Source organism: Pezoporus wallicus, unplaced genomic scaffold, assembly GCF_028554395.1.
Source record: "Pezoporus wallicus isolate ANWC-B61680 ecotype Strahan unplaced genomic scaffold, APGP_CSIRO_Pwel_v1 contig_2384, whole genome shotgun sequence".
Classification (NCBI taxonomy): domain Eukaryota; kingdom Metazoa; phylum Chordata; class Aves; order Psittaciformes; family Psittacidae; genus Pezoporus; species Pezoporus wallicus.
In genome coordinates, this window is record NW_026640488.1 from 8493456 (window position 1) to 8510583 (window position 17128).

Below are 17128 nucleotides of genomic sequence, written 5' to 3' on the forward strand. Positions count from 1 at the left end.
GTATCCAGTCCAGCCCTATCCCGTATGAGGGAGGATTACTTCTGGGGAACTGCTTTTGAATTGCTACCAGAGCTCCCCTTCTTATTGCTGTTCTCAGCACTATACCTTCCAGCTATATGAAAATAGCAGGCCTCATTATTATTTGAATAAGTTCTTATGCAACAAAATAGGTAATTCTCTTTCCTGTAAAATGCAATCAGAAATAAACTTTGTGGGTCATAAGCCAGAACTGGCTTTCATGGAACAGAAATAGTCTTATATAGGTCTACAGTATTACTGAAGAAAGCCACACGTTGCCATACCTATTTCATGAGCTGCTTCGCTTCAGGTCAGCTCCACTTCAGGGTTATGTGCTATGCTTTTGCACGTACTTATTATCACACCAACACAGCAAAGCTTCCAGTCCCAAGGTAGTGCAAAACCAGCTGTGAGATAGGACAGAGCAAGCTCCTGGCTGTTTGCCCCCATACATATGCATGTAAGACCTGACCTTAAAGCTTAGGTAGGAATTGCTAGCTGATTAAGCAGTATGATGACAGCTGAAAGTTCAGATGCCTTTCAAATGCAAAGTTCAATAAATCAGGAGTAATTTGAACCATTCAAGCACATTAGGAGGTTCTGAACTAACTGAGAAAAAAGCATGGGTACCAGTGTGAGCAGCTGAAAGAAAACTTCTGTTCAACATCCATCATTAATCAAAAACCCATGTGAAAATCCATTAAAAAAATGTGAATGAAAATAATTTGTTCAACAGACAGAAGACCATATCATATAGAGTCAGCAGGAAAGCAATGTACTTAATACTCTGTAGTATTTGCTTAACACTGTGATGAAGGTAACATACATTTACCATTTTTCCATGGTTTAAGACTGAGAAATTAGACGAACAGCATAATTTTATTGCAGTTGGTGATAAAACCAGAAGGTTCATTTCTCTGGGTTTCTACAGCCTGCCTGCCCACCTTTACAGCAACATGAAATTAAAAGCAGGTGCAGTCATGTAACAATGAAGTGCTCAACCTCATCAGTTTTCAGCTCCTTCATCCTTCAGTGTGAAGTGTTTTCCAGTGTTTTTTCTGTCAGTTCCATTTTTGAAAAACTGCTTTCGCTGTTTCACGGTTTTTACAAGAAAATATTGTTGTGCCTCTGGTGCAGACAAGGAAAAATCCAATTTCTTTGTAGTGAAGTGCCTGCCCTCCCCATTACCCTTCGTAATAGGATAGCACAACAAATTATAAAGCTTTAATAAATAGCTGTCATACATCTAAGAGCACGTTTCCAGGGTCCCAGAATATATTTGTCTGCATATTTGCCCCTTCAGGAAGCGGGTTTTTTTTCCTTCCTAAAACTGAATGATAATGGTCTTGAAATCTTGGATCATTTGCAAATGGATGACCTCCTTTTTGTACCAGTGGCCTGGCTACACAGGCTTCAGTCTTCCTCCCTGTCAGCATGTAATCATTTCAAGCTTCTGCATTAACCCCCAAAGACAGACATAGATAAAATACTAAAATTATCTTTTGTCCCCATTTCCTGCCTGCCTTTGAAGCAATGTGTGTGCATAAGGTAGAGTAGGGGCAGCTGCTGACAGTACTACTGAAGAACTGATCAAAGGAATAACATACATCCGAATCCTCAGCTCCATGGCAGATCACAGGCCATATTGTTAACTGTGTGTCTCATCCACTTAGCCTAGTGTAAAGGCTCTGTCTGCTTGAATCAGTCACTAGGGGTAGTTTGTGGGACCCTGAAGAAAAGGAGATTCCATCAGCATGCTAGGCAGCAGTATTTTAAAAGACTCTGCTAAAAAGCCAGGAGCAGGTTATTGTGATTATCCTTCCCCTTATTTAAAATTTTGCAACTCAGAAATGGGTGAACAAAAAAGAAAACCCGCTGAAAACCGGGTTGCCATTTCCTTGCAGTGCTTCAATACTAACTCATCGCATTTGGCCACCTGAATCATTCAGTGTTGTACAAATAAGCTTCAGCCTGAAATACTGCAGGAAAGGCGGGGGGGGAGGGGGAGTGGGGGAGGGTTAGAATGGCCTCTTTTCCTCACCTGGCATCCATAAAAGATCCAAGCAGCTGTTTTAGCAACCCCTGTGGAGGAGTGCGTATGGCACAGGAAACAACACAGGCCCTATGGACACAGCCCCACTGGTCCTGCCTGCAGAGCAGAGGCTAGGGTGAGCAGTGCTGCCAGAGCACTCTGTGGTCCAGCTGCCCCAGTCTGCTTGTGAGGTTGTGCTGGAAGGTGTCAGCTATGCAAAAAAAAAGGCTGTTCCTGGAGCAGTTTGTGATCCTATTGTGAAGTCACTTTTGCATATTATATACAGAACTATTTTTCTGAGCTGTAATGTCTTTAAAATCTACTTTAATTTAGAATAAACACATAGTGGTTTAGAGTTATAAACATCAAAGTCATAGAGTTATAGTAATCCAAATGAGCTAATCAGAATAACCTGTAACTTTTAGTAGCAGACTGCTTACCAGTTGGATTTGTTATTATTATTTATCCAAGAATCCCTGTTGGGAGGATGGGGTCTGAATTAAAAGGCTATTTTGGAAATAAAAACTTGTGTTTGGGCCAGCAGCAACATTTTAAGAGGAATCATCATCTTTATTTTAAAATTTCTCATTGAGAAAACTGTACTTATGATGCTACACTAGGCTTAAGTAAAACAATAAAGCAAAAGTAAGCACTGGAAATGTAAGACAGTTCCCTGGTTTATACCACTACATCTAAACAGAGGAAGATAACGTAGTAATTGGACAGTAATTTTGTTCAGCTCCTGTCCCTATATATTCTGAGAGAACAGATAGTGGTGGAATTTAAGGAACTGTTGTTATTCCCTAATGTAAGGGGGGTGATGATGGAGTCACTGTGCAGTCAGGATGGATAATTTAAAGATATGCTGCCGGCCTTGTTCCTTATTTGAAAATAGAAGTGTAATCTCAAATGAGATTGCATGTACCTAAGTGTTCCATAGACGTGGATTTCCTTGTTAGCTTGAACAGATTTTTCCTGTTTAAAAGTAAGATGTATACTTGGGGTAGAGTATTGGCATTGTCTTAAAATTCCAGCTTCATATTTCATAATAACCCAGAGGCAAAAGATGATCGTAGGAGGTTCATTGTGCCTTCCTAATCAAAATAATTGGATTTCCACAAGAATCAGAAACAGAGTGACTTCCTACACTACCCGAATTCTTATGCTCTGCAAAACACTGCTTATCTGTTTGAATCCTCATCTTGGGTTAACTTTAAATGCAGAATCTAGTGTAGTTGAGAATCTAGACATGTTGAGAAAGACTATATACTTTTTTAAAATGTGTTTAGTTTTCAATATGCTTCAAACTGACGCTTACCAAAACCCAGGAGGGCTGAAGTGCTCCTATTTTAGGAATGGCTGATAATGTTTTGCCTCTAATCAATCTTTATTTCTACATTTAAGTTTCAAATATTACATCTTCAAGGGACAACACTGAATATAAATGAAACCCCTCAATATGAAAAGGTGCTAAATCGATAGACTTGTTTCAAATTTTGCTTAGAGGCTTTTTTTTGTTTTCCCTGGCAGTTCTTACTCACTTCCTACTAATAGGCTGAAGGGGGGTTTGCTGCATCTTAACTCCTAATTCCAAGATCCATCCCCCTCATGACATGAATGTGGCTCAGCTGAAGTGCTGCTCCCAACTCTCCTTTCCTGCTTACAGCATTCAGGCCTCTGTCTTTAAAACTGCTGGTCTCTTTAGTATGACTTGCTGTTACTTTGCTCCTCAGTTTTATCCTTCTGAACACCTTTGACTGTACGATGGCTTCAGAATGCTTGTTTCTGCTTATTTGCCTTCTTAGTTAGAATCTTGTAGATCTCCTCTAGCAATAATTCAGATAGATTTCCCTTGATTTATGAGTAGGGGAAGTCTTCTTTTCAGAGGTTTCCATCTCTACCCAACTTACACACCTCTTCTACAGCTTCATTAATTTTCTAAATATGAAAGGGGAGGCTAAATGGGCCTCAACATCATTACCCACATAAGAACTCATCACTCTTTTACAACACAGGGTTTTTTTCAATGGAGTTTAGCAATGTGCTAAGAAAAATATGCAAAGAAACCATGTGATGAAATCACAGTGAATACTTTTATAAACTGAACCTCAAGCTCTTTCAGAGCTTTCTTTGTCACTGACTCTCTGCAGCTGACTTTCTGGCTGTCCATTGGAGAAGAATGGGGTTCTATTTTAATACTTCCCAAACTAAAGTTTCATTAACAAATTAAACATAGCTACATAGGGACTCGAAAGTCCCCATATAGACTTGGCGGCTACATGTTTCAGCACAATTATGATTTGAACTGATAGGTTGCATGAAAACTAAGCCTGATGTTTTTTTCTTTTTCATACTTTTAAGAATATTTGCTTAAATGCCAAAAATTTATACTTTAAGCTTCAAGTGTAAAATGTCACTGAGACAATTTTCATGTAAGGAAACTAACTGGTCATGCTCTCCAACAACAGTTACTACATAAGAATGCAAATTTTTATCAAAACTTTTTGAACTCTGCTGGTCATGAAAAATTTGCCACTTTTAGCATCAAGATGAGGCCTGGTTGTGATTTTAGTAGAGAGACTGTTGATTAGGTTGAGATGCAGGCTCCAAAAGTACCAGTCAAAGTAAATTAGCTCTGTTCTCTATCCTGCATAATAGTGCCTTCTGTGCTGGGAAGTAGCCACGCGTCAGGAAAAGCTTGTATGACTTTGTCACAGCCTGTCATAGTGGGTATCACTAGTGGGTATTGTTGGGTACATATCCACTCTTCTGCCACATTAGCATTTCACAAGTTTGAGTTGTCCAGGAAAGATACTACTTTAAAACATAATGGAACTCTGCTAAATCTGAATGCAGCTCTGCTCTGGAAAAGATAATAATTTTGTTGTCAACATTGAATAGAATTTGAATGGAGCTGGTTAAAAAGCAAGATATTTATCATTGCAAAGTTATCTATTTTGTGCTAGCCTGTGGTTGAGTGCTCTTTTAGACTGAGTATTTTAGAAAGTTTGGGGGAAAAAATCAGGAGAATATTTAGCACAGAAATAAACACAAGAGTGCTCTGCCTCTTACAGGACAGTTATCTCACAATTTAATTATCACTTGTAAAATAGTTGACTGGATGCCAGTGAGTAGAAATGTATGAAACATTCATGCATATTTACGGTAGGTAAGATGGAGACAGCATGCATCTGTATTAAACCTATCAACTTTTTAGAAAGATATAGCAAAGGGAAATTAACATAAGAGTATCCCAACTGCTTAAGACTGACAATAAAATTATACAATAGTTTAATAAGAGAATACAGATTACCGAAACCATATGGATATATAGAAGGAGTCTGCAAAATGGAATACAGCTCTATACATTTGAATTTGTGTGACAGTAGCTTCTGTTCGCTTTGTGAAAATTGCTGGGTTACCTTACTGTAAATAGTTGGGACGTCAGAGTTACATACATTAGCAGAGGGGAAAAAACCAAGCTGGCAATTTACAGTGTACTGTGGTGACAGGTTTGAATGTACAGTGAATAAACCAGGGTGGAGACAGTTCTTATGGGGACCAAATTGACTTTAAGACAGACCTTTTCCTTACATAGTTATCAGCCATATATTTTAAGATTCTGTTTCTAGACTCTCTAAGGAAGTAATAATGCAGTGATTTGCAAAACCTATTTGGTGCAGATAGGGGCACAAATTCATCAAAGATGAAATTCTTCAAAAGACTGGACACTTGTTCTTGGTGGGAAAAAAAAAGAGAGAGTAAATCCTATAGGATAATGTCACAGGTTTTACTTTTTAAATTTTGATGGTTTATAAAGATGGAGGTGACTCATGTTAGAATGGATAGAAGAGAAAACAGTGTCTTGCAGATATATTAAAAGTAAAAAGTCAGTACATTTAGAAATACATTTTTTAAATCTACTTGGTTCTAGAGTGAAGTATATAAAAGATTCTGCTTTTTATTTTATTTCTTGAAAAATCAGTAAGTCTAATCCATAGTCATTCTGGCTGCATCAACATTTTTTCTATGCACGGCACATAATCTGTCCCTCAATTTATCTTTAGCTGGCGCAACCTTTAATTTCATGGGTTTTGTCATTATTTTATTAATCTACATCACTTGCTTGACATTTGAGCAACTTAATTTCAGTTTCTTCTATTTCTGCATTCACTTCAAGTGTGTGACCAAGTCTGTCTCTCACATTACACATACACAGAGTACAGTTTTTAGTTTTGTTAGAACCTTTTATTATCTAGGATTAGTGTCAGCTTCTGCTATTTGTTTTAAGAAGCTTTGGTGCAGTATCAGGAATCGCTGCAGAGAGCCCTGGGAGCAGTAACCACTGAGACAAGGTATTTGAATTTATTCACTCTTCTGAGGTGCCCTTATGTGGTATCAGTAGGGTGGAGGGGCACTCTCCTTGATTAACAAGACATTGAAATTTGCTAAAAAAAGTGCTCAAGCCCAGCTCAAAGCTGCACTCAGTAGCTCACCTGTCATTTCTGGGACTGTCATTCTGCCAGCAGCAATGTGGCCTCTTCCTCCTTGTCTATCACCTCCCTGACTCCACAAGGTCGGCATGACCCAGCACTGACTCCCCAGCTGACATTTACCCCAGGATTTTTACGCTGTGCCAGTTGGTTTGGCACGGAAGGTCAGTTTGTCTAACATATCCTGCATGAGATGGATGTCTCTTTCCGGCATTCATGCATTTCTCTTCAGCAGTTCAGCACAGAGCCTTTAATGATTCTGGATTATACAAAGAGATGCATAGTGCAATATGGCATTCACTGGATACAGTTATAATGACCAAATTTCACCTGTTTCAGGCAGATGATTTCTATCCTATGCTTTGCAAAGCACCCCTGCCTGCAGCAGCATCTCAGTTTAACAATAATCAATGCACAGTGTAATAAATTCTTTACACTGAATAACAGGTGACACAAACATTCATCATATGACACTGAATAGATGTATCATGCATTGGAAATCTTCCAGTCTCAACATCAGCATACCTACTGCACCTGTCATCTAGCACAAGTGCTTTCCCATTTTCATTTCCTAAGTGTCTTTCTGCATGCTGTCAAAGCTCCTCTTTCCTTTTCTCAAATCCTTTAGTTCCACTGTATGTATCACTCTTGCAGTGTAATGATTCCAGACCCTGCTATGTAGTTCATTTGTTTGCAATATACCACATTTGTTTCTAATGCAAGTAACTTCATGTTCCTTTTAAGTGTATGTCATTCTCTCACCTTGAAAATTCATAGGTAAGATTATCTCTTTTCTTCCTCTGCATGTAAATTACGAGAAGTTACAAAATTCTTCACTGACTACAGTTTAAGCTGCTGCTATACTTCTTTTAGTGCACTTTTTAATTTGTGAACTATCTTTCACATTAACCATTTACCTGCTTTCCTCAGCCTGGCTTTTATTGCAAAACATAATTTTATTGGGGTATTTTTTTGCACTCCCACAAACTGTCTTAGCACAGCAGCCTGACCTCTTGCATCGCTTTTGGATCATCTGGCTTTTACCTGCAATGTTGTTCTTTTAGTTATAGTCAGTGAGTCTGTGCAGAACTTCTCATGTGTAAGGTTTTTATAACTGTTTTTAAGTTTAGCAGCCTTAGCCTTCCAGCCTTTCTGATGTTTTGGGAGTCTTTGTCCTTCTAAGTTTTTGACAAAAAATATTTTACAGCTTCCCACTATAATTACTCACATAATATTATGCTACAGCAGCTCAAGTGTGATTGCTTAAGTGTCTGAGTAGGGCATCTCATGAAAAATTCCTTCTACAAGCATAGCTTTGTACTTGACATTTCTATACGGAAGCCGTTATACAAGAGATTAATTCTTCTCCTTTGGGCTCAGTGCAGTTCTTATCTGTATGAGTGTTCCTGTTGACTACAAAAGGACTTTTCATATCAGTCATGATTGTAGGACTGGACATATATTGGAGACAGTTTAAAGCCTGTTCAGCAGGCTTGTGGTGTGGAGTGGAATACATATCCTGTGCCAAGCGGTCAGGTTCGCACAGCTTATTGCTCATCGCGCTCCAGTGAAAGCCATCCTGTTTGTCCTCTTCATTGCTCTTCCTGCAAAACAACAAATGTCAGAACATGTTGTAGAATAAGAATGAATGAAGGGACATTACACGCTGTTTCTTTCTTTCTTTATAATTTTTTTTAAATAAGTTCAAGAGCTATGAGTTTGCTGCTGTTCCAGTCATTGTTTGGGAGTTTTGCTAATTATCATAGATGTTCTGAACTTTCACATCTAAATAACAAGGAGGTTCTTTATTCTGTAGTAGCACTGGAAAATCTACAGATTAGTTATAAAGTATCATTTGTAAGCATCTGCCAATTATTTTGCAGTTTGAAGTCTCTGTTTTTTCTTTATCTTCCATCTGATTCATCTGCAGGGATTGCTTTTCAGAGGCTATTCACTGTGCCAAGAGAAATGCTTGAGAAAGATATTGTACCTAAGTAAATTAAAGAAATCCGGCATTTCCCCAGTGATTTCTGGGACTACATTTCTTCTGTCTGTAACAATTTAGTTATAAGCATTCTCCATGCAAGTTCATCTTTAGAAAAGGACATTGTGTTTTGATTATTTAGAACCTGAAGTCACAGAGGGCATGTTGTAATTAGATTTACTTCAGTATGAATTGAAAATGTATTGTAGTAATCAGAATCCCCAGGGGAAGGTTTCTAATAAAATCTCCATTTAATTTATTCATATGTGGAAAGAACAGTCAATATTTGAGAGATTAAATGTCAATAAAAGTAAAAAAGTATTAGCATTTGGTGTATGTTACAGTGCACGGCCTTGCCAATTACAATATTGCAGCTTTGTTTCACAAAGCTTCTATGTGCTTTTAAGAATATAATCTCTAAAGGAAAGTAGGATATCTCTTCAAAACAGAGCTTCCTAGTCATGAGAATGGGTAGTTTAATATAAGATACAATCTAAAAGATATAATGGGTATATATTAACGACTATCGTATAGAAGTGAGAAGTAAAATATCTGCAACATTTTTTGTTACCATGAATGAGGATGAGAGAATCATTTTTCTAACATTCATGCGTATAAGGATTCACTGGCATCCTAATGGTGGCAGAGGACACACTGCCTGCTGTTTTATCTTCTCCACTGGCTTGGATAAAATATAGCAATATAAAAATTGTTATGACAGGAAAAATATGGCAGGATGTCATTCCATTAACTTGATGTCCTCTTTAATAAAATTCCAACTTATGCATGGATTCCTGTGATACCAACCAGTCTCGAGTTTACTGCCAAATCCTGAATCAGTGGCAAAGGGAGAAGTTCTCATTTTCTAGTCAATTCTTCAGGGATGGTACTGTCTGCTTCCATAGCCCCAGACAAACCATCTATAGTAATTTAGAAGAAAAATGCCCCTAAATGGGGTAATTTTCCCTCAGGAGCTGCAGTGTGGCAAAGCATACAGCATAGGATCCAGTTTCATGTTGCTTCTGTGATAAGGAAGCACTGCCTGGAAGCCATGCAGGTCCCTGTTGCATTGTGTGGAGCTTGCTGACCCACCGTGAACACAAATGTGTTCCTTCTCCCCCCCTTGCTCTAGAACTCATAAGGCGAGTGTTGACCTGCATTGATTGAATTGCACATTTGAGTTGGACTTTCTTCAGCCTGTTGTTTCCTTCCTGTCCAGTGTAGATCCCTTTGCATCCCCCTTCCACCACAACTTCAAGGAATCAGTCAGCAACATTTAAATCTTTAGAGCTGGCAATGTATTTACTGCATTAAAAACATGGTCTTGGTAGGGAAAAGAAAAACCAAACACTTAGTCTCCACTAAAAAATTCCTGCTTGTAAATTTAAATGCACTTTTCTTAAATATTCTCTAAAACTAGTTTTAAATATCAAATTAGTTTTTTATATTATCTGTGGAAAAGCCTGAGTTAATTTAAATAAATTCCACATGTTTATTCATGGAATAAACAGGAACATGGGGAACATGGGAAACATAGCAAATGCTTTATGTCTGTCTACGTGTCTAGCACATTGACTATTTCTCATCTAGAGTACATTTTGGGGTGAAGAGGTAAAAGTCATTTGTTTACAGTATTCTTTGTCTTTGCCTTCCATAATATTGCAGTTCACACAAACACTCACAGAGGCACACACACACAGTCCAAACATCTTCATTATTGTTTGTATTGTTTTATTCATCCTTCAGGTCTCCTGTGATGGCTGGAGGTCTATTCGCTGTCAACCGGAAATGGTTTTGGGAGCTGGGAGGCTATGATCCAGGATTAGAAATATGGGGAGGAGAGCAGTATGAAATCTCCTTTAAGGTAAGTCATCAAGTCACCTTATACAATACTTCCTTACTTTTTGGGTGCAGGACTGATGACCAAGATGCTTTCAGTCAAACTGGCTTTTGTCTTTTAACTAAAATTAATTTAGTACAATAAGACTCTTCCTTAGGAATTCCCAATATTTTCACAGAGAATTATGTTATAAGGATATGCTCCACAAGCCATACAAAAATCACTTTGAGTGCAGTTCCCACTGAAAGTGTGGTAGCTTACTACCATCAAAGAATGAAGTTCTACCTTCTTTCTTTCTTCAAGTCTTTTCCAAGTGGAAGAGTCTTTTCCTTCTCTCAGGCTGCATTTACTTCATGTGCAAGTGTTGAGCTCAGCTCAATAAGCCAACAGAGAACTAATCCAGAAAAAAGAAAACTGCATAATTTTCTGCTGAGATCAGTAAGTTTGGTCAACTCTGGAGGTATGATCTCTTGGAGTCAGCTCAGGGAAATGGATGGAAATGGAAAGATAAATTTGTAGACAAAAGTACCCCTTTTCAGTGGCAGTGAATCACTGCTGTGAGCTGTTATCTACAGACCAGCATTTCAAAATCAGATGATTTTTCAATTGCATTTGAAGTATTGTAATGATAAAATATGTAGGGAGTTTTCAAATGCTGGGGTTTCGTTATATCCTCATATCCTCTATGTTATATCCTCATGTTATATCTTCATATCCGCTATGTGGACATGCGTATTCAAATCAGTTACTTGGCTTTTACATGTTACTTTCCTGTGTAAAGTCCTGTTACTTTCCAAGTGTAAAATAAGTATTTGGATTACCTTGATGAGAACTAACATGTCTAATTTAGAAAACTGAGTTTATTGTGTTGCAGTAGACCTGTAACTAGATAGAATTTCATGACATAGATGAATTGAGTCAAGCGCATTTGGATAAAGCTTGGTACTGAAATCAGAATTCATTTAGCTTCAGGATCTTTCTAACCTACTTCCAAACTTCGGTAGTGTAAAGCTTAGTAAATAAATGTAGTATGTCAGCCATGACTAATATCATACATCTTGCTGAATCTGAGTTTCAACAGCAATTAAAACAACAGATCTGAGGCCATTCTGTTGACCGAAACATACAGTGTATCCTGGACTGCCAGGCTGTCTTTAAAGAGGTTATCAAGAACAGCGGAATAGTTTGTATTAACTGTGCTACTCTCATGTTTCTCCAAATAATTTTTTATAAAACAGGAAGGCAGAGGAAATCCAATAGCTAGAAAGTGTATTTAGAATATATTGATTTACCTTCTGTCCATTCACATCGTTTCACAGGCAAATGTAAGTAGTCCCGAGTAGCTGTCACAGTAGTCTTTGACAGGTCACCCATGTTACAGATATTATTTATTTTTTTTTATCATCACAGACTATACTTGTGATGCTCTCCTGTCCTTTTATAGAAACCATGGTAACAGCACTGGAAATTGAGATACTAGGTTGTCCCACTGTGCTTTGTTCAAGTGATAGGTTTTCTTGGAGGCAGCTGTGTCACACTGGGTCTCATTTCAGGCATATCTCCTGATTCATTTCATTAGTATCTGCTGACCTTAGGGTCCCTGTCCTACTTTATTAGTGTTTGAAGAAGAAAAAAAAACAACTACTCTTTAGAAATTGTTGCCAAGTAGAAATAACTTTCTATTGGAAGAATTTAACAGATGAGAGTTTTAAAAAGAAGACTCCTGTTTGGTCTGGAATGACAAAAAAAGGAGAGAAAACTCATGGAGGCAAAAGGGAGAAACAGAAAGGATTGTTTTTTATGATATCAAATCATCAATATCAGCTTGGGAAAGGCTTCTGCTTCAACAGTTTCTACTGTAGCTATAGATTCAATTATCTTAAGACAAGAAGTTAGCTAGCCAGTTCAATTCATGAAACTTGGAAGGATGGTGGACTTGCCATCTCTCTCTTATTCACAAAGTCAGTGAAAAAGCCAGAGGACCAGTGTGGTTCAGTTTCCTCAGCTGCTTGGATTGGTCTGAATCTATGTCTTACCTTTTTGGTATGTCTTACCTCTTACATCTGTGGCCTCTGGAAGCATGGTAGAATGAGTGCCCTGTGTTGATTCCATGTCTCACATAAATGTGATTTTGCTCGGCAAATAATTATTTGGAGTACCCTGACTGAAAAATTTCTCTAACTACCAGATTAGCTATTCTCACACATTTCCCCTTAGATTAAGCAATTCTTAAGTATTTTGTAAAAATATAATGGGTTTTTGTTAAGAAGTTGCAAAAAGAAGCCTGTTTGAAATGTCCCATAATTGTGGGAAGTTTGTATTTAGAGGACTGTTTCAGGACGATCTTTAATCTCAGAGACATACGTGTTATTCCTTTTATGGTTTTCCTCTATCTTGTTATTAACTTGGAGATCCATTTGTATGAAACCTGCAATATAAAGGTAAAGAAGTAAACAATTTCTCTGCTATTAACATGCTGATGACATGACCTCAGTGTCAGACTGAGGATTCTTGTGGTTAATTCAAATGAAGTGATGTAGTTATGGAAGGATACTCCATGTCCTGTTATGTGCTCCCTGAAATGAAGTAGCGTCTGGTTCATCTTGAACTGGTTGCCCTGCTCCGTGAGCTGGAGTGCAGAATGCTTGCAGATCGTTTTTGGTCCCCAGTGATGCATTTTAAACTGTACAGATTGACGGACTACTGTCGTGGTTTAAACCCTAGCCAGACAGCTTGTTCACTCACTCCCAGTGAGTGGTGCCGGGCTGAGAGCAATCGAGGGCACACCCCCCACCCCCCCGGGGCTCTCCCCTTCCCTGCTCCCAGAGGGACAGGGAGGAGGATCGAAAGAGTACAACTCCCACGGGTTGAGACAAGAACAGTCCAGCAACCAATGTACAACACAAATCACCACCGCTACCACCAACGACAACAATGATAAGAGAAAATAACAAGGGAAGAGAATACGATACCACCCGCCAACAAACAAGTCCCACCCGGAAGCCCGTGTCCTTCCGGGTAACTCCCAGTCACCCCCCACCCCGGGCATGACGTGCTGTGGTATGGAATACCTCTTTGGTCAGTTTGGGTCAGGTGTCCTGTCTCTGCTTCCTCCCGGCTTCCCCTCCTCCCTGGCAGAGCATGAGCCTCACAGAGTCCTTGGTCAGGGTAAACATCACTTAGCAACAACTGAAAACATCGGCTTCACCAGCACTGTTCCCAGGCTGGAAGTCAAAACACAGCACTGCACCAGCTACGATGAAGGAGAAACATGACTGCTACTGCTGAACCCAGGACAACTACTATAACCCTTATGCTTAACATTTTAACAGTAGGTCCAGGTACTGTAAAATCCAGGTAAGCTGTGGCATGACTTTAATTGGCACAACTGTTCTGATGCAAAGTAAAGCTTACAGGCATGTTCAGGAAGATTTTTCACAATGTTTGTGTCAGATATCATTTTTATATGTCCAAATTCACTGGCGGAAAATGCACATTTAAGAAACAGTAAATGTTTGATATTCTCTGGCCTAATTTTATTTGGAGAACAATTTATTAGATGTTGGAATGAAAATTTACTCCACACAAACATTCACACATTATACAGGGAAAAGATCACTTAAAAATAAAGATCTTATTAAGCATCTTCTCAACCAAAAGCCTCTATATTATTGTACCAGAGACTTCCGTAGTCATCCCCACAGCTCAAGTTACAGAAGTGTTTGCTATAAAGCAGGTGGGAAGCCATGAGTGCAAAGTGTGGGCTTACAGAGTCAGAGATACTGGATCTTTCAGAGAAGTATGATAGCTATGTCTGTGCTAGACTCAATAAAATAGTTTGTCTAAAGTCCTCTGACTTAAGGAATTATTAGCTTCTTCATCATGAACTTAATATCAACTACTCTGCTCTGCTCACTGTAATATTCTACTGCATTCTGTGAACCCCGGACACACAAGGAATTGAAGCCTGGTACTGGACCTAGGGCTGCCATGCAAGCTCAAAGGAATCACTAAGAATAGCAGAGCCGTATTGCTTTATGAGTTCAAGACACTAAGACAGAGTTCAAGGACTGATTAAAAATTACATTAGCAGGACAAGTGGTTGCCTGGAGGGTCAGGCAGTAGTTCCTGACAGGAAGAGGTCGAACCAGATTTAGGATAGGTATTCAGGATAGGAAGCTTGGGGGGAAAGTGTCAATTTTGATGGTTTTCTCTTGCTGTTCCACTAGACATGGCCTGGGGTGACAGACACTAGGCCTCAGTGCAGAGCACGGTCCTAACCAAAAGTTAGGGGAGGAGGGTTGCATTATCTCATTGTACAGGGACAGAAGGTGGGTGGTGTGGGCAAAAATAAATGTGTATGTGTTTGAGGGGCATGGGTGTTTGATGGAAAGATACGAGGGAGAGTGAGCCTGCAGTGAATCTAAATTTACTGCAGCACAATGTAGTAAGTTTCTTCAAAATACAGTACACTTTATAATGTTTCTGTGACATTTGAAATTGTGTCATAGTAGGAAAGGAAACTTCCTCGACTTCAGGAATGATTCTTCCAGGTGCTACATTGTCAGGAACACAGAATGACAGGTTAAAAAAAAACAGGAAAAAAAAGCTGCTGCTTAAAAATTTGTTTGACCTTTATTTCCCCAGCTACAAAACCCAACATATTTCTCTGTTGTTCTTTTCTTGCTTGCTATCATTACTGCTTGGACAGCAGCAAATGTAGCACTGGATGCCATGCTGATAAGCTGACTGCTTTTTTCAAATCAGAGCACACATATGCACATTCAGTGGATGATGAAGCAGACACAGCCCATGTCTGAAAGTATGACCTCTTCATTAAATAGTTTCTTAGATTAAGTTTTACATAAGAAATAATGTGCAGCATTTTAATCTTTGGCAGTGTAACCTCAGAATCAATTTTTTTAATTAAAAAGATGTATGATGTCGTGCTGACGACACTGTTCAGCGTGTGCTAGACGTGCAAAAGCTGGCAAAGCAGTGAAACTTGACCTGATTAATAGTGTCTTTTCTCAATAACCATTGAAGCCACTATCTAGGAAATCTAAATTTAAATCTGTTAGGCAAAATTTATGTAACAATCTCCAAAATATAGAGTAGTGAAAGATACTGGTTTCCTGTGTTTGCTGAAGATCCTTGTAATGGGTTGACCCTGGCTGAACACCAGTTGCCCACCAAAGCTGCTCTGTCACTCCCCACCTCAGCAGGACAGGGAAAAGAAAATATAATAAAAGGCTCATGGGTCACTCACCAATTACTATCAGGGGCAAAACAGACTTGGCTTGGGGAAAAAATCATTAATTACCAATCCATTCAGAGTAGGGTAATAAGAAAATAAAACCAAATCTTAAAACACCTTTGCCCCACCCCTTCATTCTTCCCAGGCTTAACTCTCCATTTTCTTTACCTCCTCCCTGCCAACGGAACAGGGAGATAGTGAATTGGGGTAGTTCATCATGTGTTGTTTCTGCTGCTCCTTCCTCTCAGGGACAACTGCTCACTCTTTCTCTTCCAGTGTGGGGTCTCTCCCATGGCAGACAGTCCTCCATGAACTTCTCCAACACGAGTCCTTCCCATGGATTGCAGTTCTTAATGAACTGCTCCAGTGTGGGTCCCTTCCATGGGTTCAGTCCTTCAGGAATAGTGTGGGTCCCCTACAGGATCACAAGTCCTGCTAGCAAGCCTGCTCCAACATGCTCTTCCCACTGGGCCACAGTCCCCTTCAGGCTGACCTTCTTCACTGACTTGGTGTCTGCAAGGCTGTTTCTCTCACATAGTCTCACTCCTCTGACACTGCAGGTGCACAGGGGTTTTTTTAGCCCTTCTTAAATCTGTTATCCCAGAGCTATCACTGTCACCAATGGGCTTGGCCTTGGTCAAGCAGATGCCTTGGAGACATCTGGTATTGGCTTTATTGGACATGGGAGAGGTTTCTAGCAGCTTCTCACAGAAGCCACCTCTGTAATCCCCTCATTGCTAAAACCTTGCCATGCAAACTCAATACAATCCTTTACATTGGATGTTCCTTAGGCATCATAAATCATGCTGTAACAAAAATTCTGACAGTGGTACCCTAGCTTTGTTGAGGCTAGTCACCTGTATCTAGAGTTGTTTTATCTGTATCCGTGCTGGCACACTTTCCAGATTCTCTTCACCCCTGTTTTCCAACGTACACTTCTAAGTTTATTAATCCATTTCTTTATCATCATCTTCATCATTTTTAATTCCCTTCACTGCTGGAAATCTTGACAGGAGATCAGGAGTCGGGGAGCACTGCCACTTGTTAGCGCAGTTGTAATCTATATGAAGAACTGACAAACACGGAATATTGCCATTTTTTTCTTAGCATTTTAGAGAAGCCAGTGAGTATTGTTCAAATATCCACAATCATCAGTTCCCAGTTTACAAGGTACAGTTTTAATATCCTTGATGGAAATCCCACTGCACCACAAATGGTTTTCCTGTTTGTGAACCCATTGACTCCAGATTTGCAGTCAGTGATCCTATTTTTCAATTTTTTTCTTGCATTTAGCTGAACATCCTCACTACATGGAAAAAATTGTCAGGATAGAATTCTTTCTCCTCTTTTACAACTGCTAAATCTGTTCTTTTGGCTTATATTTCAGGAATAGCGACTGAAAAATCAGATGTAGTTTTCATACTCTTATTTTCTACAACTTTTTCAGCCCCATTATGATAATACATCTCTCCTATTTGTAGTCCATCCCTCTTGCACAATGCAG

The 17128-nt window shown here is 39.2% G+C and overlaps 1 protein-coding gene across 1 annotated transcript in view; it reads left to right on the forward strand.

Annotated features, from left to right (window-relative positions):
* The window catches only part of GALNTL6 (polypeptide N-acetylgalactosaminyltransferase like 6), a 464021-nt gene that overhangs the window by 409019 nt on the left and 37874 nt on the right, over window positions 1–17128 (forward strand). The window contains exon 7 of the mRNA XM_057419062.1: window positions 10274–10391. Coding sequence (XP_057275045.1) covers window positions 10274–10391 — 118 coding nt within the window. The remainder of the gene's footprint in view (window positions 1–10273; window positions 10392–17128) is intronic.